This window comes from Carassius auratus, linkage group LG30F (genome assembly GCF_003368295.1).
Source record: "Carassius auratus strain Wakin linkage group LG30F, ASM336829v1, whole genome shotgun sequence".
In the NCBI taxonomy this organism is placed as follows: domain Eukaryota; kingdom Metazoa; phylum Chordata; class Actinopteri; order Cypriniformes; family Cyprinidae; genus Carassius; species Carassius auratus.
The window spans coordinates 4,340,221-4,362,615 of NC_039294.1; the positions used below are offsets into that span (position 1 = coordinate 4,340,221).

General features: G+C 34.9%; 3 protein-coding genes across 7 annotated transcripts; 1 reads left to right on the top strand and 2 right to left on the bottom strand.

Annotated features, from left to right (window-relative positions):
• Positions 1 to 51: 51 nt before the first annotated feature.
• LOC113068081 (C-C motif chemokine 21-like) lies at positions 52 to 6,786 on the bottom strand. Of its 3 annotated transcripts, none has more exons than XM_026240663.1 (5): positions 6,654 to 6,786; positions 5,284 to 5,419; positions 1,362 to 1,441; positions 944 to 1,064; positions 52 to 690 (listed from the first exon to the last, which is right to left on the bottom strand). In XM_026240663.1, the coding sequence occupies exons 3-5, from the start codon at positions 1,420 to 1,422 to the stop codon at positions 585 to 587; spliced, it is 288 nt and encodes a 95-aa protein (XP_026096448.1). In that variant the 5' UTR covers positions 1,423 to 1,441; positions 5,284 to 5,419; positions 6,654 to 6,786; the 3' UTR covers positions 52 to 584. The 3 variants fall into 3 exon arrangements, with proteins under 3 accessions (XP_026096448.1, XP_026096449.1, XP_026096447.1); XM_026240664.1 differs by lacking the exon at positions 6,654 to 6,786 and adding an exon at positions 5,778 to 5,856; XM_026240662.1 differs by lacking the exons at positions 5,284 to 5,419; positions 6,654 to 6,786 and having other exon boundaries at positions 1,362 to 1,513.
• Positions 6,659 to 16,220, top strand: ube2l3b (ubiquitin-conjugating enzyme E2L 3b). The gene is made up of 4 exons (XM_026240660.1): positions 6,659 to 6,839; positions 10,049 to 10,144; positions 10,632 to 10,818; positions 14,567 to 16,220. The coding sequence occupies exons 1-4, from the start codon at positions 6,813 to 6,815 to the stop codon at positions 14,719 to 14,721; spliced, it is 465 nt and encodes a 154-aa protein (XP_026096445.1). The 5' UTR covers positions 6,659 to 6,812; the 3' UTR covers positions 14,722 to 16,220.
• A 214-nt stretch (positions 16,221 to 16,434) lies between these two features.
• On the bottom strand, positions 16,435 to 22,005 carry ydjc (YdjC chitooligosaccharide deacetylase homolog). Of its 3 annotated transcripts, none has more exons than XM_026240668.1 (6): positions 21,928 to 22,005; positions 20,039 to 20,217; positions 18,673 to 18,829; positions 18,026 to 18,125; positions 17,593 to 17,770; positions 16,435 to 17,357 (listed from the first exon to the last, which is right to left on the bottom strand). In XM_026240668.1, the coding sequence occupies exons 2-6, from the start codon at positions 20,200 to 20,202 to the stop codon at positions 17,009 to 17,011; spliced, it is 948 nt and encodes a 315-aa protein (XP_026096453.1). In that variant the 5' UTR covers positions 20,203 to 20,217; positions 21,928 to 22,005; the 3' UTR covers positions 16,435 to 17,008. The 3 variants fall into 3 exon arrangements, with proteins under 3 accessions (XP_026096453.1, XP_026096452.1, XP_026096451.1); XM_026240667.1 differs by lacking the exon at positions 21,928 to 22,005 and adding an exon at positions 21,336 to 21,450; XM_026240666.1 differs by lacking the exon at positions 21,928 to 22,005 and adding an exon at positions 20,717 to 21,312.
• Between the last annotated feature and the right edge of the window lie 390 nt (positions 22,006 to 22,395).

Genomic DNA, 22,395 nt, shown 5'->3' on the forward strand with positions numbered 1-22,395 from the left:
CATCCATAATTGTGAAGTGTTTTAAATGGAATAATTGCAGTGCACAGGAGATTTAACAGAATGAATTTATTTAAAAATCATTGTTAGAAAAACTACAGTCACACAAAGTATGTGACATACATTAAAAAACATATTCTTAAAACACAAGACACAGCTTATAATTCATGCAAATGTATGAGACTCAGAATGGCTACAGTAAAACAATACAGTCTAATATAACAAATAACATAACTGCTTTTAATCATTTACAAAATCTGACCACCGTGGATTCCCCAAATCTACATGATTTCCAAAACATAACTTTTCCATAACTTTTAAAAACCACTGCGGTAGTTAATGTTTAAGAGTAATCACTTTCTGTCTGTCCAGTGCTGCTCAGTGCAGTTACAAGGTTATCATTTTCGGCTCCTGTTTGTGAAAGCAAAACCAGAAAAGGTTTTATTGATACCAGGAGCTAGAAAACGGTTTCAAGCAAGAAGAACTGCACAACTTCTGCTAAATGACTGATTTAGCTTTGAAGATGTCTGAGATGTCACAGAACTTATGAGAGCAGAACTAAGAGGGTTTTTATTTTTTATTTTTTTCTACTGAGAAGCTTTCTTCTTCTTGTCTAAGTGTGTGATGATCTTGGAAATCCAGCCATTTTTCTCTGGTGGAGCGCACAGCTTCTTGTCCTTCTTTGTGATAAATCTATGGCAACAGAAAGAAGAGAAAATGCATTAATATAAACCTAGTTTAGAATCAATGGAGTCAAAATTCTTAAAAATAAAAAGGGTTGCCATAAAGAACCGTTTTGGGAAGAACCTTTTAGTGGACAGTTCTTAAAAGCACCCTTTTTTACTAGAGCATTTTACGAATTTAAAGAATCTTTTGTAGCTCCGTGGATGTTAAAGGATCTTCATGGAAGCATCAGTGCCAATAAAGAACCTGAACTGGAACTTACACAGTAGCTGGAATTGCACAACCACTCTCTGTGGTTTGGTGAAAGTAGGATGCAACAATCTGTACTGGAATACGAGTGTCCTTGGTGGTTAGACAGCAGTCCACAGCTGCGTCTGAAAAAGCTGAGAATGAAAGGATGGCATTAGCAACACTTTACACAGGAAACCCCTCCACTCTATATGTGTCTGACCCTGTGCAAGAACAAAACTTGGCCTGTTTCTGAGCACTTCTGGATTTACTGGAACTTGCCCCTACAGTTACCATAACTAAATCTCTAAGAAAAGCATGCCAGCAGCATAGAAAAAGCCAAGAATGGAACTTTCTTTCAGACAGAACTCATTAGTAGTTTCAGTTTTAAATTCTGCAAGGTGCTTCTGAGAAACTGCAAGATGTGTTCCATGAAACAAGATGTTTCTTACCTTCAGTGTTGCTCCAGAGGACTGCAGCTATGACCAGGAGAGTTACTGCTGCGGTCTGCATTCTTGTCTGTGTTTGGTCTCTGTAAGATCATCAGACGATTATGCACAGGTGTGATGCGCAGGTATCAGGTGCAGGTATTTATACAAAAAAAATATGAGTAAACTTTCACTTTCAAGCTAAGACTTACCGTACTCGCGCCGCCCCATCTTGTAAATGCATCAGTTTCACTTCCATTTATCATTCACACATTCTTTACCGTTTTTCTCCCCTCGGTTCCCATAGAATTGTCTACAGGGGTGCATGACCGAATAATTTATTTAGCAGCTCATAAACAACCAGACGCACATGAATCCAGCTGAACTTTCAGAGAAATGTTTAGGGTTTTTCTTAACAGAGTCGCATAACGGTTTGATGCTCACAACTTTAGTTTTGAAAATGATTTTATCTGATTTCTGCTGCTAGAATACAAAAAAAAAAAAAAAAAAAAAAAAAATATATATATATATATATATATATATATATATATATATATATATATATATATATATATATATATATATATATTTTACAATAAAATGTATATTTTTTATGCACTTAGAAAATTTGAGTTAATTGAAATAATGTGCAATTTCTTAGCATTACAGATTGAATTATCTGCACATCTATCTAGTCATAATCTGATCTATAATAATTCACATGCCAAAACATTCTGCTCATTTTAAATCACATTTTAAATGTTTAATCTCAGATTTTCAATGGCCCCACTGTATTTCAATTTAGCATACTCTTAAAAGGTTTATTTCTTAAAATTCAATGTAAAGCCACTTAGAAACTGACAGACAAAATACATTTGAGTAAAATCTCTTTAGCGGAGACAGAAATAACGTGCATAATCTAAACCTTTCCAAACTTTCCTGTTCAAGAAAAGCGTGTTTAAAGTGATCCAAACATGTCATTATCTTAATAATGAATAGTCTGAATGTCTTTTATTATCAGAGCTTGGAAAAGATCCAAGGGTGTGTGTTATTCCGTGAAGCAACAATGCCAAGAGCATCACTACTGTGAACAACTGTAAAGAGAAATGTGCTGTTACATTTCAACACTGACCTGAACTCACCTGCTAAATGAAAGGGTGCTCTATTTGCTTAATTTTCAAAAGAACAGTCCTCCACCTACAATGCACTACTCAGTTTCGTTTTTAAAAAAACACAACTTGGTGCTATGTTAACTTTTACTGCTCTGATTTAGCGTAGCTTTCCAAAATCAGCACAGTCTATTCATGCCAATAACATATCATATTCACACCAGAATGAACAAAATAATTGCCATGAAGTTTAAAAGTTTATTTTACTCTTACCATCCAAAAAAGAATGCAGTGTTAAAAACACAGTATAGTGATGTGGTTGGATCATAATATTTTACATTTCTCTTTAGAATCTTTTGGAAAACTTATTTATAGTTACTGGTAAGAAAATTAGCAAAACACACCATAGCGGTTTAAGAAAAACATCAAAGACAGAATGAGGTTTTCAGCAGAATATGGAAAGTTTGACTTGGAAGTGGTGCAGCAGAATAATGTGGAGCGATTAATCACTATAAAACACTCGCTGTATGGTGATGCACCAGAGCGGAGTCTTTTGAAGATCTGAATGCACCTACCACAGTGGTGCTGGTACTGGTGGGCTGCTTCACTGTTAAAAGTCAACTGCATTTAAGAGAATATTGCAGAATGGCTTGCTTCCCACAGCTGAAAAATTGTTATCTTAAAAGGAACGATCTGTTGTTATTGTTTTCAACCAGAAAATCCTCCTCCCCACACTGCAAAGATAACTAAGAAGCGCTTTGGAAACAACTCCATCCAGGCTTGTGTTTTGGCCTGGTCAGAGACCAGATTTAAACCTCTATTAAAAAAAATTGGTCTCACATTAAACTCCAACTAACTGGGAGACAATTTTCAACTAACTGTTTGAAGACATCAACATCAAGTGGTATAACACTGACTCTTCTTCCTTAAAAAGTAAACTGCAAGTTTACCCACATGGCTTAAAACTTATATCCTGTACTAAATTACATTATCTATAGTATTTGTGCAATTCTTGATAATTTCCTGACCAGTGGTTTGTGGTTAAAATGTTCAAATATTTATCCATTTTTGACTTGGCCCATTTTTGCTCAGGAGTGAACCTCTATGTAATACAATCCATTTTTTTCAATTTTTCCATACAATTGCTTTTGCAAACATATGGATCTGATATAGCTAGGTTGTGACCTTTGCACTGACAGGTCACATCCCCCCCACCCCCCCCAGTACTGTAAAGAACATGTGTTAGAGCATAGTTAAAAAAAAAACATTCATGAAACACAAGTAGAACCAATAAATCCAAATCCATAAATCCAAAAGGTTTTACGTACAAACTATTTACAACAAAAAATCTATTCCCCTCATGCTTCCCCTCAAAAAGTATGGCAAGAACCTAAAAGGAGAAAAGTTGAATTCTTTCCAAATATAAGATCTTTTGATTGCTTATCAGCAGTCATATACCAAGCAACCCTTATGAAACAAAAATATATTGCAATATATTGGAAAATATCATTTTATATATTAGGCATATATTCTTATATATATTTATATTTTTCCAATATATTGCAATATATTAAAAGCGGCAATCATTTGTATATTTTGCAATATATTATATAAAGTATGTATTATCAATATATTATTAAATGTATTCAAATATATTAAATATTAGAAAATAAAAAGGGAAAATTATATATTACAATATATCACAATATATTTTAAGAAATATATTGGTAAATATATTTTCCTTTCGTAAGGGAAACAAAACCAAGGCAATCTGAGACCCCTCTCATAGCAGGTAAAAGGTGTGTGAACTCCCTGAAAGCACTGCTAAACATTCTTAAGAATTAACCCATAATTGGACAAACTTGTGCAGTTTTAGCCTCAGTGCAATGAAGAACACAAAGTACTTTCACTAGGAGGAAAACACCCTCAGTGGTTTCTCAGCTGTACAATGTTGGAGGAAGTGGCAAACTTTCCAGTAATCTCAGAGCAATAAAGCCAACAATGACCACTCATAAACCACAAAGGCTGATAGAAACCCCCTATATTGATTTTGCTGAGAAAGCCTTGAACTTCACGCATGAAATATTGATTTTAAATGATTTTATAATGTGAAACCAATTTATTGGGCACAATATAAAAATACTTTCAGAGAGCTACAAGCTTATACTAGTCATCACATTGTTTCGAGGGAGTTATAGCAGAGTTTAATGCTTAAAACACAACTACTCGCTGTGTCTATTGCTTTTGTTTAACTGTGAGTTTTACTAGCAATTTCTGACTGAAAACTGTTTCTACACCAAATCTCTTTTCACTGTGATTATCAACCATTACATTAGAGCTCAATCCATAATAACAGACTTCTCTTGGAAATTAAGATGATTGTCTAGCAATGTACTTGCATTCATTGAATTTGGGGCTAAAAGGTCTCTGACCTACTTTGCTACATTGGTGTTCGAAGGCTCATCTTTAAGATTTTAAGTTGTAGGAGTAATATTTGACCCAGTTACAAGCCCAAAACTGCCTGAAGCAGGTCATTACTACATGGAAGTGAAAATTCAGCTATTGTTATTGAAATTTAGGTTAGATCATATGTTTCAAACATATATTTTGACAGGTGTTTTCTTCAGAATTGAACACCTGTGTTTACATGTTCATGCCCTGTTGAACGACTCATTCAGGTTAAAGAGTCTCACTAAAGTGAATTATCTTGAAAAATGTAAAGCATTCATTTGACTATAATTTAAAGTATAGTATTCAGCCAAATTAGGGAAACATTTTGAATGCTGAACACAGCAAAAGACAGTTAGTGTTTCCCATCTGTAACACCCCATCTTTACCTGAAATTGCTGGAGGGGAAGCAAGTCCAATCAAGTTGTTTCAGTCATGCGGTTTACAGGAAACCATGGGAGCATGCAAGCCCACTTTTGATCTGTCCTTGGTCTGGGAAGTTTGCTGGCAGCAAAGTATGAGCTCCTGTGACAAGAAATGATTAAACAAATAAACAAATCACACGAATAAAACCACAAATGCACACCCAATTTGGCATGCACACAAATGAAATAAATGATTTATGGTTTAAATTTATATTTATATTTAATGCAATTACTTTAACATAAAGTGTTTTTGACATATTTAAGTAAGACTTAAGTACATTCTATATGTAATTCCATAAATACTTATTGCCACTGAAATATGGTTAACATGTAAACTGTCATATGTACTGACAAGCATTTATGATCAACTAAAATATAGCTTGAAGCCATTTATATTTACAGTTATACATTGTATATTAAAGGAATAGTTTGCACACAAAAAAAATTAACAAATTTACCTACATTCAGGCCATCTAAAATGAGTTAGTTTCTTCATCTAAAAAGATTTTGAGAAATTTAGCATGAAATAATTTGTTCACCAATGGATCCTCTGCAGTGAATGGGTGCCGTCATAATGAGAGTCCAAACCACTGATAAAAACATCACAATAATCCACAAGTAATCAATTAACATATTGTGAATCAAAATGTGTGTTTTTAAGAAACAAATCCATCATTCAGGAGTTTTAACTTCAAACCAGTACTTGATGAAAAGGCCAATGAATGTCCTCTTAAAATTAAGTTAAAACGACTTTGTTTAGATTTGTTTATTTAGTACACACATAAGCTACTAGTTTAATCAGCCTTAAGAGGTTTTCTGGTATTGGCTAGTCTCCAGCCTAGTCAGACTGGTCTGTTGAATGGTTTCAGAAACGTTCAAACCAAATAAAATCAGAAATATTGTTTATGTCGCAAATAATTCTTCTTCTTCTTCTGTTTTATGGCGGTTTGGTAAGCCAACGTAAAAGGTGCCAAATAATTAAAATAAAATATCAATGAAATAAACCCTCTGCATCAAATAACCACTTCCTTATCATTATTCCTGACTCTGGAGTGACATCGCGCGGTCGTTAAGAAGCTCGCAGCTAGAAACCCGGTAGACGCACTTCCTAGTCAAGGACGTTCACTGCACGGCACACCTACATTCTGAAGTTTACTCTAACCGTTAGCTTTATTCATGAACTTAGTTTAATACATTTTCGAGATAAGTAGAAATAATAAAGACTGACTAAATGAGGGCTCGATTAATCACGAGATAATCAATTACTATCACAGTGTAATAATAAATTGCATTTTTGTTTCGTTTTGTAATGGAAAATACCCGCGGGTGCTGACCTGAGATCATTGTGCGCGCTCTCGTCTCGCCTGTTGTGTGGCTTGTGCGCGAGAACTAAATCTGATCCCAGATCATCTGAAGTTTTAAAAACGCAGACGAGCTCCTGATTCCATAGCTGCGCCGCGCGATGCATTCTGGTAGCAGTTGAAAGATTCAAGATGGCGGCGAGCAGGAGACTACACAAGGTAGACGTCTAAACCTCATACTTTTTATATCGCAAATAAAGAAAAAACAGGTACGACGACGCGATGGTGGTTTAAACATAACGTTTGGCTCGCAGAAAAGGCGATTTGATTGTTCATTGGTGCTCGATCGGCGTTGGTACGAGCGGTTCTCTCTCTCGATGACTCGGCTCGCTTTGCGTTTCCAAACATGAAGGAGGAAAAGCGCCGACGGAGGCCGCAGGACTTTACAACAAGGTTTTGGGTCGAGATCGGGGAGATAGAGGGTCAAAGGACACGTTTGAGTAGGCTTCGGTATTTTATCAAGTCCTTTCATTCATCGACAGCGCCTAAATGACAGGAATGTAACGCACAGGAGTCTACTGTGATGAGTCCCGTCACAGCGGATCCGTTTGATTCAAACAGATCTGAATCACCTGGATACAATAACTTTAAATTAATCGACTGTTAAATTATCTAATATATGTTTTTAACCGAGTAATGCTATCTTAACCCGCTGCAGTGACGTTAGACATGACTCAAAGACTCCTAACCTGTCACACATAAGCTGAAATCGCCGTACTTTTAATGTTTTAAGCTTTATGTAACACATTTAAGTAGAAACTAATTAAATAAGTTGGTTCAGTGAGTTCCAGGTGCTTAGCTGTAGTAACACCCTTATTAAAAAATAAAAAAACGAAACCGTAAGCGTGTTCACAACAAGCTTTCGCTTTATACACTTCCGTCTTGTCGAAAACACTTCATTCATTCTCGTGATTAACTAGTTTTTAGCCACCTAGATGTGTCCGAGAAAACGTTTTTTTAGGTTAACCTCTCTGAATTGACGTCTATTTGATGTTTTGGGGTGTTTGTGTACACTGAGTGGACTTGAATGTCAAAGTGACCGTTTTAACGAGTCTACTTCCTTGTTAGATAAGTGTGACTGTAGATGTCAATCAACTCCCTAAGGCAAGAGAAGGAAATGGGTAATACTTACAGGGCACTAAAACATTACCTTTTACTATAGTAATTATTATTGGATAAACTGCAGTATTTAATAAGGGATTGCTGCAATATAACATTTTTAAAATTATAAATTCAAACAACTTACAACTGGTCTTTTTACCTGATTAATCAAGGAAATAATTGACAGATTAATCAAAGTATCAAAATAATTTTTAGTTGCTGCCCTATAAACAGCCCATGTTAGAGCAATGGTTATTAGTTCAAACATTTAAAGTGTTGTTTGTGGTTGTTTTAATGCACACTAACTTGTACTTCAGGTCAGTTATTTACAGTAAGCTGCTGAGGAAGGGGTCATTTCTCCTACTCAGTAGGTCGAGACCTGGCTCACGTTACATTTGGGAATGATGACCATGATAAAGATACAACCCCTGGCAAAAAGTATGGAATCACCCCTCTCAGAAGATGTTCATTCAAATGTTTAATTGTGTAGAGAAAAAACAAAGCACATATATGCCACAAAACAATTTTCACTCAACAAAACAATATTCTGGCTGTATAAAACACTTAAGAAAACAACAAAGAAAGATAACAATAGTCAATTACAAGTGTTTTTACAGATCAAACAGAGGAAAAAAATATGGAATCACACAAATCTGAGGAAAATTATATGGAATCACCATGCACTTTGCATTTCTAAAACAAACACCTGTATCTGATTACAACTGCTAATTAGTCTGCAGTTAAAAAAGAGTGCTTGCACACATTAGTGATGTGTTGAACCAAGATGATTGACATAACTCATGGCTCCAACACGAGAGATGTCAGTTGAAACAAAGGAGAGGATTATCAAAGTTCTCAAAGAAGGTAAATCTTCACCGAATGTTGCAAAAGATGTTGGTTGTTCCCAGTCAGCTGTGTCTAAAATCTGGACCAAGTACAAATCAAATGGAAAGGTTGTAAAAGGGAAGCGTACTGGTAGACCAAGAAAGACATCAAAGCGCCAAGACAGAAAACTTAAAGCAATATGCCTTAAACAGAAAATGCACAACAAAACAAATGAGGAGCAAATGGGCAGAAAGTGGAGTTCATGTCTGTGACCGGACTGTAAGAAATCGCCTAAAAGAAATGGGATTTACATACAGAAAAGCCAAACGAAAACCATCATTAACATCTAAACAGAAAAAAACAAGGTTTCAGTGGGCTAAAGAAAGACAATCTTGGACTGTGGATGACTGGATGAGAGTTATATTCAGTGATGAATCACGAATCTGCATTGGGCAGGGTGATGATGCTGGAACTTTTGTTTGGTGCCGTTCCAATGAAATTTATGAAGACAACTGCCTGAAGAAAACATGTAAATTTCCACAATCATTAATGATATGGGGTTGTATGTCAGGTAAAGGTATGGGAGAGATGACAGTCATTACATCTTCTATAAATGCACAAGTTTATGTTGAGATTTTGGACACTTTTCTTATTCCATCAATTGAAAGGATGTTTGGTGATGGTAGCATCATTTTTCAGGATGATAATGCATCGTGCCATAGGGCAAAATCTGTGAAAACATTTCTATAGGAAAGACATATAATGTCAATGGCATGGCCTGCAAATAGTCCGGACCTCAATCCAATTGAAAATCTGTGGTGGAAATTAAAGAAAATGGTCCACGACAAGGCTCCATCCTGCAAAGCTGATCTGGCAACTGCAATAAGACAAAGCTGGAGACAGATTGATGAAGTATACTGTTTGTCATTAGTTAAATACATGCCTCAGAGAATTCAAGCTGTGATAAAAGCCAGAGGTGGTGCAACAAAGTACTAGTAGTGTTTTTATTTGGTGATTCCATATAATTTTCCTCTGATTTGTGATTCCATATTTTTTTCCTCTGTTTGATCTGTAAAAACACTTGTAATTGACTATAGTTATCTTTCTTTGTGGTTTTTTTTGTAAGTGTTTTATACAGCCAGAATATTGTTTTGTTGAGTGAAAATTGTTTTGTGGCATATATGTGCTTGGTTTTAAACATTTGAATGAACATCTTCTGAGAGTGGTGATTCCATACTTTTTGCCAGGGGTTGTACATAGAAGGTTTAGGCTAATGTTTAAACTGTTATTCCTAATTGATTTGTTTGTGCTTTGGTATTACCTAATTAATGGGGATTTTAATATTAGGAGAGAGTTTTAGCATAAGCTAAATCTCAAAGTAGAAGTTGCAAACCCACAGAAATAGTATCTAACGCATCCTTCTTTCCAATCTTTTTTATCAGGAGCTTGAAGAAATCCGCAAATCTGGGATGAAAAATTTCCGTAACATTCAAGTCGACGAATCAAACATTTTGACATGGCAAGGCCTCATTGTTCCAGTAAGTGTTTAGTAAACACTCATACATCTTTCATGAGTTGTTTAAACGTTATTTGCATGTGTAAAGTATGCAGACAAGAAATGGTATGTTGTAACTGCTTTAAGGTTTTGACCGAACCTGCAAGTCAAAGTTGGCCAATGCTGACCTATTTTATCTTTAAGGGGGGAAAACACGTTTTAATACGCTGTTGCTGAATGTAAAGCAACATTTGCTTTTATTCTTGTTTGATTTTTGATTTTTAAAATTGGGCACCTCTGTGCAAAACATTGATAAACCTCTAAATATTTTTTTATAATTTCTTGCAATTTTAGAGCTAGAGTGCGTTTAGACCTAGAGAATATACATGCATTTCATACTGCGATCAGCCTCGTAGGATCTCCTACCTCATGCATTCACGCTTCTGTCCTGTTTTCAGTATTGATTTGTTTGTTATTGTACACATTATAGACTGAGCTGCGCTTGGCTCATTTACCTTTCTCTCCCACAGGACAACCCTCCATATGACAAAGGGGCATTCAGGATCGAGATCATCTTCCCTGCAGAATACCCTTTCAAACCACCCAAGATCACATTCAAAACGAAGATCTACCACCCCAACATTGACGAGAAGGGACAGGTCTGCCTGCCTGTCATTAGTGCAGAGAACTGGAAACCAGCCACCAAAACTGACCAAGGTGAGATGTGCTGCAGTTGTCACACATGAGTCAGACTGCTAAAGCTCAGCTGATCTTGGTGCATAAATACTCTTGGTCCTGTTGTCACTTCATTATATAGTTTAGAAATCATGAACGGATAGGCCACACGCTTTGTCTTAATGCTGTTCAGATTGACTACCCAATCAATATATATATATATTTTTTTAAATAAAGATAAAGGCCATTTAGCCTTCTCTGATTAAATTACAGGAATGATTTAATGCTGAATTTAATAAAACTATATGTAATAATTTTATTCAGTAAGGACTCAGTTCAGTTGATCAAAAGTGACTGAAAGACATTTGTTATAAGAGACTTCTATTTAAAAAAAACAAAACAAAAAAACAGTTCTTTTGAACATCTATTCATCCATGAAAATGAATCTCAGTTGGCACAAAAATATTAAGCAGCAAAACTGTTTTCAACATAGATAATTAGAAATTAATCTTTGGATTATGTGCAGGGTTCCATGGGTCCTTGAAATCCTTAAAAGTTTATGAATCTGAAGAGAAAAAAAAGTCAAGGCCGTGGAAAGTTTTTGAAAATAAACATGCATAGATACAGGTCCATGAAAATGCTTGAATTTATTTTGTGCAAGAAGTTTTCTGGAAAAAAAGTCCATATTATTCCCCTCTGGTCTGCTAATGTTATTTCGCCAACACTTCGTGGCCTATGCATAGCTTGCTTGATTTTTTTGTTAGTTATGCGCACTTACACATTACGTTAAGTGTTTCCCGCTTGAGGTACGTTGTCATGACATCCACACTCGCACGAAACTACTACGATGGTATCTCAACGTTTCACATACACACCGTGAAATTAATGTTGAATTGCTTTGCTTGTTAATATGTAAACCCATGTGGCAAGAAAAACACAAAACCATATTCATCTATATCTTAAACTTCTGGTTGCATGAGCCTAAGCTCTTTCAAATAAAAGTTAAGGACTTTAAGGCATCAGAGAAGTGTTCTGTATGAAAGCTATACGGGATGCAGTTTGTCCCATATTTGTAGGCATACGCCATATGACCATCTAGACCATACAAGTACCAAATCAATCGTTCTTCTTGCTCGAATCATTGTTTGAATTGTGAACGTAGCAACTCAAGGAAGGCTCCTTTAAGACTTTGCAGAATCCTCTGGCACCTGGTCGCTCCCGCTTCACAGCGAGTGGGGCTCGCGCTAATGCTTTTAAAATGGTTACTTCTAGCACATTCCTAAACCTGGACCTCATTAAAGAAATTCATGCACCAAAAGCAGCCTACAAACTCCAAGTTCACTTTAATTGAAAAATATAAGTTTTTCAAGAATTCTTAGGCTACCTGGCTGCAATAACATTTTGTTCAAACATTTTAATGTCATTGTTAAAAAAAATGCTTTATTGATTGATTTTTTTCATAGACGTGGTTATACTTTCAAATATTATGCCATATCTTGTATGTAATTTCACAGTATATTCACCTCCTAAATTACTACACTTCTATAGTGGTCAAATTTACTCAGGCCTATGCTTTGTGTATTAACATGTGACATTTTTTTTAATGTCATTAAACGTTATTTTTAGAATAATTGCACATAGGTTAAGCAAAACAAAAGTGATTATTTATGAGAATCTTTATACACATGTTTTTTATACACATTTGTGGATAACAATAGATACGGAATTGACATACTCTAGGATGTACTAAATATTATTCAGTTTTATGCAAAACATAAATATAACAAATAGAATATATGATCTGTCATATGGCCAAAAATAAATGCAAAAAAGTGGCTTTTTTGCGTAGTTGTGTTTGACTTTCAAGATGTTTGCAATTGTTCTACAGCATTCTTGTGATGTCACATTTCTTCAGAAACCTTGCTCTGAACAAGTTTAGATCATGCAGCACTACATTCCTAGTTTATAAAACTGTTTAGATGAAAGTTTTGCTTTAGATTATGGAATAAACATGATGAGGTTCTTATTTCTTGAATAACTAACATCCATGTTTTAGGCTTTTGTTTTTACCTTTTGGTTGGATATCTGTTGGTAACAATTAGTGGTCGACTGATATATCGCCATGGCCGATATTTGGCATTTTTCAAATATTGGCATCAGCCGATAAGTTTTTCTGCTTGGCTGAATTGTTTGAGGTATTTTGACGGCACACTGGACTTTTATTTTGCTGGCACTGAGAAAGGCAGTGCCCGAGCGCACACACAGTGCTCACACTCTCTCTCGTTTACTGTCATTGTTAACGGTTATTGTTAACTGTTAACGTCATTGTTAACTGTTCTGTCTAATAATTTTTATCCAGCATGATCACGTGTTCTCTGCATGATGGTTGGCCCGTGTTTATTGAATGCTTAAAACGATTTCAAATTATGCTGCACTTTATGCATTCACCCACTGTCATATTTATGTAATTTTCTCTGTGTGCTGTACGTAAAATGAGTGTTACCCTGGCTTTATTTGAGAAATATGATTCCCAATGCACACAGACCTCCCAGAATACTGAGTTCCATCTCGGTTACAGTGATTACATCCTTTTTAATTATATTTTTATTAAATATTTATTTCTTTATTTGTGAAAAATACTTTGTCAACTAAAGTACAAGTATGTTTATTTTTTAATGAATTGTTAAATGATTTCAAATTTCTTAAATATGAATAAAATAAACAATATCGGTCGACAAGATTTTTTTAAAGGGGTCATATGGCGCGATTTCAATTTTTTCCTTTCTCTTTGGAGTGTTACAAGCTTTTGGTGCATAAAGATCTTTAAAGTTTCAGACTAAAGACTCAAATCCAAAGAGATTTTCTTTATAAAGAAAACATCTCTACGTCACTGTGTGGGAAGATTTGTATAACGCCGCCCAAATGTTCACGTAAAGAAAGAAAGATGAGAATCGATCACTCATTGATTCATTTTTACAAATTCTTCCTTTGCGTGATGCTAATCTGCAGTGATTGGTCCGATTGGTCTCACTATATAATAATGCCTGATAAAGCAGCGTTTGTAAGCGCAGTGCTGCTTTGCGTACAGCGTTATCAGAGAAACATTTAGCGCTCCAAAAGTGGCACCTAGTGGCATTGAATCAAAGCGAAAAGGCTGACAAGTGTTCGGACAATATGCTAATGTTTCATGTTGACGTCAGCATGAAACGGCTTGGTATTCGTTTTAAAGTGACTTGTTTAGATGTTTCAGAGTTGTCTCTTCCTTTTTAGGAGACAATAAATTTATACACTGTGCACTTTCAGATTGAAAACTTTGCAGGATGTTTTTATTCACTTAGAGCTGTGTTACACACTGCATGAAAGTTAATTTTCAAAAATCCATAATGGGGCACTTTAACTACCCAAATATTCCATAGATAATTAACTAAAAATGTTAATTTTAGCTAAAGGTGTTTAACAAAAAATGTTACTTGAAATAAATAACTGAAATAGAAGATTTAAAAAATACAGGGTAATTATAGTTTACTAGAACTTAAACTAAAGCCATACAAAAAGTATTCTTTGGATAAGTTTAAAATATTAAACTCAAAATATTATTAAAATCTAAAACAGTATCCCCATGATGACTGATGAAAAGTATATAATTCTCTATCACTAAACTATTGGGATTATTTAAAGCTGAATTTATTAGAACTGTAAGGAATAAGAATAAATACATTTAAGTTACTTAAAACACTTTTTGTTGTGGTAACCAATCATAACGTACATTCTTTTCCCTTTCTTCCTACAGTTATTCAGTCGCTCATTGCCCTGGTGAACGACCCACAGCCAGAACATCCTCTGAGGGCCGACCTAGCAGAAGAATACTCAAAAGACCGTAAAAAATTCTTTAAGAATGCAGAAGAGTTTACAAAGAAACACGGCGAAAAGCGGCCAGTGGACTAACAATAACCAGACAAGTGTGTAGCCCCAGACCCCTCCTACTCCTCCGATCCTCTTCCCCTCGCTCTACCTCCTTCCTCCGACACCCAAACAATATCCTCTATCCCTCCCTCCCTCCCTCCCGCTTTCCTCCTTCTCCTCTCCTTTCCATGTGTCACTCTAGTCGAGCTGGAGAAGTACAGCGCAGCTGCATCCTCCGTCTTGAAGCAGGACGCCGCGAGGACATCCGATCTGAGTTTCTGGTGTTAGCTTGAGGCCCTTACTAACTTTCTACTATTGTTTATTTTTCCTTTCTCAACTTTGAAAGCATCAAAATTTGGTTAGAGGCTAACTTAAGACAAAGAAGTTGGAAATTGTAAAAGGCGTTTCAGTAACGAATGCTGTTCGACCCTTTTGTAATGAGAAAATGAATCATTTCATTATTACACAAAACTTTCAAAAATGACTTTTGGAAGTGACACTTCATTTAAAACAAAGATGGGTTGTAATTTATCATGTACATTGTTATTATTATTATTATGATGTTTTTCCCTTTTCTTACATTTGTGCTCTTTGATTTCCGCAAAACAAAAAAGGAGACGTAATGGAGGTTATTTCATATAACATTTTTACTTTCACTGCACTTGTATGGGTTGCACGGTATGTGTAAGGAACCGGCTACTTTCAGCCCTTTACCAAGCCTCGAATCGGCAAAACCACTGTAAAGTCCATAACTAAAAGTGCAGAGATTGCTATGAAATACATTTTTGTTTCACAAATGAAAAAAGGAAGGATGAAAACAACGCTCTTTGTGTGAGTGAACGTAATTTTCCATGATGATCACTAATTTTAAACATCTCTTTTAACATGTTTCATAGGAAATCCTTGTATGTTTGGGTTTAATCATGGAAACGGCCCCTAGATTTACTGAGATGTACGCTACTGAGAATTATTATTATTCCCTTTTTTTCCCAACACAGAATAAACGCAGTAGTTGACCGTGAGTTTTCTAGAACATTCTCTACAGTTTCTTTAAAGGATATCATTCATTCTGTCATATTCCATTTTTATGCCGCTCTTTATAATGCAAAGCGGTTCTTCGGGCTTTGCTCATGCTTTGGGGCAGGGGGAGTCTCTCGCAGAATGCCTTGTTATAAACTTATTTTCATGCATCATCAGACTTCAAAAACGCTCCACATTTGTACACCAAAATAAAGTTATAACAAGTAATGTTACACTCAAACGTCGCCTAAATTCACTTCTGATCTGGTTAGGCTTTTCATATCAAAATCAACCAATCCAGTAAGTTTTCTAAGACTCCCCAATTGAGCATTTAGTGATTGTGTAACCTGAACATATTAGCATTAGTAAACTATATATTTATGAGGACTACTACTTAAACCCTAAACTGTTGCTTCAATTACCGCTTTTTCTTAGTAGCCTGAAACATACAGGTTATAAACATGTTAACCCTAATATGTGACAAAACGTTGAACTCACCAAATAAAGGCTATTTTGACCTAGCTCTGAATGAATGTTTCAATAGGATGAATGTTCGGCGTACAAATGCAACTGGTTGGTTTAAGCACATTATAAAATGTTTAAAAATATAGTGCAGCAAAATTGCTGTGCTCATGTATTACAGATTTTTTTTTTATTTTTTTTTTTACTTTCAATCCTAAATCACTTCCACCATTGTAATACTACCATTTTTAAATCTCCGAAAGAAAACCAAAATAAAATTAACTCTTTATTTTAGGTTCATAAAAATAGCATAAATACATTTGTTAAAAACACTGTACCAAAAATACCTTTCACTTTTAAATATATAAAGTAATTGCTACATGTTTAGTTGACTGAAAATCTTCACATAGTTTGTTACACATATATGGCATTGCTGTTAAGATTAACAGTTCTCTGCAATATTAATATCAGTATTTGAGAGAAACTTGCTCGGATGAGGCAACATTTTCAAAAACAAATCCAGATAAAATTGCACTTTTCTCTTATAAAGATGCAGCTCTCTATATTGGTTGCTTAAAAGTTAACTAAACTAAATGTCTTGTTGAACCATTTAAAAACAGGTCAATCTTATAGTACCTTGTGTTTCTGTTGAATAATTAGAATATAGTTTTGGCTCTACTTCAAGTAGCAGCTTCAAATTGTTTCATATGGGCTTTGGAAGCAGCACAATGAAACAGAATGCCGATTTTTCTTTCTTTCCCAAACCAAGCACTCATACTCTAATGACTAATTGAGGTATCAGGTAAGCTCTTAAAGGAGAACACCCCAAATCCTCTGTTCGAGGTGTTTAAAAGTCTTTAAAGGCACAGAGGTGGATCCCCTGTTGCCTGTAGTAGTTAAGCACTAAAGGGTCCTTCAAAGTATTCAGCTCGTGTAGTCTGTCTGCGGACTGTGAGAAGTCGTCCGGTCCTTCTCCACATCCGCCCTGGTGAGGCTGACTGGGATATCCTGGATGCACCATGAGCTCTGCTGTAACCGGACAATAGGAGTCGGTTGTGGCATCACTGGACTGAATCAATGGGGAGGTCACACGGTCATCTAGTGTAGCTTCCAGGGTGAAGCCCAAAGCGCGTTTCAGGTTGGACACAGACATGTTCTTACCCATGGTGCTCAGGCCCAGGTAAACATCAGGCCATCTGAATAGATAGGCAAATCCAGTATATAGTTGATTTGATTTCATCAGGTAAAAATGTAAGGATAACATGTCATGCATACTGTGTAAATATACTGTGCCTAATGTATTTGAAGGACAAAAGTGATTATTAAAATGTAACCAAACCTGCCCTAATAACTATACAAGATACTATAAATGAGGTAAATATTCCTAAAACATCAACAGGTGCAGATCATTTAAAATGTTGCCTCACAAACCTAATCCCATGGCGATGAAAGACCTCGATCGATTCCAGGGCATCTTTTTCAACCTGTGCATTGAAGTCCCGCAGATGCGGCGGGAGGAAGGTACAAAATTTAAGTCCGGGTTCTATGGGGACCCGTGTGTAGGAGATTCCAAAATCAGAGAGAACTTGTGCAAACACCTCTCGCACCTCTGAAAAACATGGCAAAACATAAAAAGCTTAAGGATGACCTTTATTGATGTTACAAAATATTGCTTCCTATTAAGACTAAAATCCAGACAAAAATGCATCAGTTTCCACAAAAATATTAAGCAGCACAAGCGTTTTCCACATTTATAATAATAAGAAATATTCATTCAGCATCAAATCAGCATATCTGAATGATTTCTAAAGGATCATGTGATAATGAGAATGAGTAATGATGCTGAAAACAAACCCGCTGTTACCTGGCAGAATGTGCACATGCTGGTGGCCGTCCATATGGTAGGGCATGTGGCCAACCAGTTCACAAAATCGATTTACCTGGGCTCTGAGCTCCGCCTCCACCTTTTAAACCGAAAACACATCATAACAGAATCAAACAAACTAAGCTGTGTTTGGTTCTGAAGTCTTAAAACTTTAAAATGGTTTAATACTGCAAGTTTAAACAGGTTATTCCATGAACAGTACTATCCTTAATTACTTTAATTCTTATAAATAAAAGAGGTTAAAGGCCAAAAACACCATCTTACCGAAACTAAACTTTATTAAACAACTGGTTACATTTACAACAAGGTGGAAAATGGTTATGTAAAAGTTTTTGGGGCAACCACTCTTGACTAACATTAGTGCAGTTTTAATAATACAAATTATAAAAGTGATTTTACCACCATTTAGGATTCAAATAGTGGTAGGTATTTTAAATGCTGCTTTAAAATGTAGAGCACATAATACCATAACTCCTCTTAGAAGCAATAAGTGTAATAAAGTCCTTTCATGTTCTCTGAGTAACCTTTGACACTGCTGTATAACATGAATACAGTCACATACACTGTGATGTAAACACACTGCATGGTTTGAATGCATTCACGTGTGACTTTCGGTTTCTGTGTACCTCTGACATCTTGAGCTGGCCACTCTGCAAAACTTCCCGGAAGCCCATCTTGCCATGGAAGAATCCATCCTTGTTGAGGAGCGTTGAACCCTTCAGATCCTGAGAGACTGGGAGACCCTCTGAGAGATTTGCATGGAGTCCGATGGGGATGTGATTCCTGTGCGCGAGAAGAGCAGTGTTATTTTAGATTTTATTGCTATTTTGAATCGATTTTCCATTATCATTTAACTTTTACTTTGTCATTTTATGTTTTTGTCTTTCTTTTCTTTTTTAAGTATGATTTTTTTAAATGTTTTTAAGAATTCTCTTCTGCTCACCGAACCTATTTATTTGCTTGAAAATATAACAAAAGCAGTAATATTGTGAAAATGTTTACTTTTTAAAATAACAGCTTTCTGTTTGAATATAGTTTAAAATGTAAATTATTGCAGTGATCAAAGCTATATTTTCAGCATTATTGTCTTCAGTGTCACATGATCCTTCACAAATCATTCTATGCTGATTTGCTGCTTATATATATATATATATATATATATATATTTTTTTTTTTTTTTTTTTTTCATCATTTAAAACAGTTGAAAAAAATTTCATGATGCTTTTTTTGTTTGTTTTGTTTTGTAATAGAAATTAATTATTTTATTTAGCAAGTAGAGCACAAAATATATATTTCAGATAAATGCTGTTCTTCTGAACTTTCTATTCAAAGAAACCTGAAAAAATCTACTTAGCATTTTTTTACATCATAACAATAATAAATGTTTTTTGAGCAGCAAATCAGAATATAAGAATGATTTCTGAAGAATAGTGACTGGAGTATTGATGCCAAAAATACAGCTTTGAAATCACAGGAATAAATTATTTAAATAGTACAAATATTTCAAACTTGTACTGTTTTGCTGTATTTTGCACCAAATAAATCAGGCTTAGTGAGCAGAACAGACTTCTTTATAAAAAAAATAAAAATAAATAAAACATTAAAATCTTACTGTTCAAAAACCATTTGACTGGATATAGTTTAATTCATTTTATGGTTAAATTTTTATTTTGTGTTTGTTATTATAGAAAAACCAAGTTAAAATGAAAAGTTTCTTAGCAATAAGCTATAATAAAATTCTTAATAGTTATTAGAGTAACAAAAATGCTTTTTTTTAATTAAGTTTTAATTAACCATAATAACATTTTGTCTAATCTCTACACACTATCAGTAGGCCTAGTCTTATATTTGGCAATAGGTTTAAAAGACTTGCATAATCATTAGGGAAAGTGTTGTAACATTCTGTTTGAATGTAAGATACTCAAAAATTGATATCATATTTTCATATTCATCTGCTTGAGATGAAAAGTAGTTGAAAATCAGCCGCAGGACCTTTTAGCCAGCTCTGCCGCGTGCTCCGCTGAGACTGCATTGACCAGAAGAGAGACATTAGAGATCCCACCAGATCTGAAGCAGTCCACAATCCCTTGATTTCTTCTCTCGCAGTACCCGAAATCATCTCCTGTCACCACCAGCTTCACCTTGGCTTGAGGCATCTTCTCCTCGCCTTGCTGATGAAAGACAAAAACACTAGACTACACATTGACCAATATATCCTCTTTAGGTTTAATACTGATGCTTTTTACATTAAGCAGAATTACATTTACTTATTTCTGTATTTTGAAACAATGACTAAAGGATAGAGACAGCACTACATAATATGTATCAAAATAGTTTATAAATAATATTAGGTAGTATTGACAATACTTGTTGCTAATTATGTCATTACATGAAGATTTGCTTGATCTGAAAAGCCATAAATTTATTTGTATCTTTATTGTAAAATGGATATGTTTAATCGTAAAGCTATTCGCGTGATACCTGGAAATGACCTGCGGCTGTTTTATTCATTATTAGACTGAATTGTATTATATATATATATATATATATATATATATATATATATATATATATATATATATTAATAAAACGCGGTTATAACGCTACTATATATATAAACTTAAAACGCTGAGTAATTATGAAAACCATGTATTAAAAAAGTTACTTTACCTTTTGTTTTGCCTTATTCTCAACAGATGGTGCCATCAGGGTATATCCAACATATAAAAATACTAACCGATGAAGCGAGATCCGGTGATACTGACCAATATTTACTGACAGCCGATGAAACGTAGATATCCGTTAAAATAGCCGTATAAAACCGATTATTGATCTCTTAAAAGGGCAGAAACTTCCATATGAACACAGACAGAGAAGTCTTAATCTCTGAGTCATAAAACCCAATCATTGAGGAAACGATCCTTGAGTCCACGCGTCAAACTACACGTCATTCAGCATCATCTGTTTAAAGACAAAACGAAACGAAACGAGTCGAGACGGTTTGTATGAAACGCGAGTCTCATCTGCGGCAAAGCTGCTTAGCGGGGAATCACCGACTCGTTAATAAGACAGATCTAAAACTCTGCCGCTTTATTCGTCTGGTTGGTGTTAACACGATAAGCTGCTGCTATCCATCACATATGGTGGTGTAGAATCGCATCTAACATACTGCTTATAGATTTACTCCGCTGAGAAACAAGCAAACAAACGTTTATAATTTCAAAGGGACTAATTGTTTTTGTGATGTACGTTACTCCTGGCTAGCAGTAATAATGTGGTAAACGCTTACCCATTTTATTGCGAGGTTCTTGCCATTAGTTTTTCAATGTATCTAACGCGGTGCGGAGAGAATGACCATCTGGAGACGTAAAACTGCAATTTCCTTTTCCGGAGTTGCAACGCCCTCTACCGGATGTGAACAAAACAACGCCACATTTGCAAATAGGCCTATGAGGTGTCAAAGTTTCTCTTCCTGATTTATATCAGTCTATTTTTAAATTTAAAACATTTGTTTTCAATGGATATTTTATACATATATATATATATATATATATATATATATATATATATATATATATATAATTATTATAATTTTTAATATGTATATTTTTTTAAATAAATATAAATATATTCATTTCATATTATCAATGCTTACCACTTGTTTTTAAATTATACATTTGATTTTGTCCAAGATGTTGGCAACCAAAAACACGATATGCCACTTTAGGAATAAAAGAGACTGAATCAAAAGATGACAGTGTGGTGTTTTAGAAAATAGATATTTTATAGATAACGTTAAAAACTTATTGTGAACACATTTAGAAGTTTTTAATCAGCTATTATTTAAAAACAGTAATAAACTATGCTTTAGGCATACTCACCAGACCCAGGACAGTGTTATTAAGCTGAATGTTATCCTACAGGCAGCAGGTGTGACTTTTGCTTACGTGTCTGTGGAGGCTTTTGAATGTTTTCCCAAGACACGTAACCTTATTCATAAAGAGAGGGAGGGGATCATGTTTGTGAACTTTCTTTCCGCATGTTCATGAAGTGTTTTTAACTTCAGCCACCTGATGTAGAAATGATATGCATGGCATCACTTACATTATGTGTTAGAATACACTGTAGCTCAACAGTTTACTAAAAACAGTGAGAGTTCAATTACTATTTGAAATTTGATACATTTCGCTTCAAAACAATGAATCTCTGAAACATGTCTTTTTATTAATTAATATTTATATGTCTAGCTTTTGTTAAACGCAAGAATGCATATTAAATTAGGACTACGCTTTATATTCTTGGCTAATCAAAATGAGATAATAAAATATAATAAAATGTTAAATAATACA

Excerpts from the sequence above, each read along its gene's own strand:
- ube2l3b (XM_026240660.1), top strand. The coding sequence starts at position 6,813 with ATGGCGGCGAGCAGGAGACTACACAAG. Across the intron at positions 6,840-10,048 it reads CGAGCAGGAGACTACACAAG|GAGCTTGAAGAAATCCGCAA; the intron begins GTAGACGTCTAA and ends CTTTTTTATCAG. Across the intron at positions 10,819-14,566 it reads AGCCACCAAAACTGACCAAG|TTATTCAGTCGCTCATTGCC; the intron begins GTGAGATGTGCT and ends TTCTTCCTACAG.
- LOC113068081 (XM_026240663.1), bottom strand. The coding sequence starts at position 1,422 with ATGCAGACCGCAGCAGTAACTCTCCTGGTCATAGCTGCAGTCCTCTGG. Across the intron at positions 1,065-1,361 it reads CCTCTGGAGCAACACTGAAG|CTTTTTCAGACGCAGCTGTG; the intron begins GTAAGAAACATC and ends TTTCATTCTCAG. Across the intron at positions 691-943 it reads TGTGCAATTCCAGCTACTGT|ATTTATCACAAAGAAGGACA; the intron begins GTAAGTTCCAGT and ends CTGTTGCCATAG.
- ydjc (XM_026240666.1), bottom strand. The coding sequence starts at position 20,752 with ATGGCACCATCTGTTGAGAATAAGGCAAAACAAAAG. Across the intron at positions 17,771-18,025 it reads GCATGTGCACATTCTGCCAG|AGGTGCGAGAGGTGTTTGCA; the intron begins GTAACAGCGGGT and ends CATGTTTTTCAG. Across the intron at positions 17,358-17,592 it reads TTTCATCGCCATGGGATTAG|ATGGCCTGATGTTTACCTGG; the intron begins GTTTGTGAGGCA and ends CTATCTATTCAG.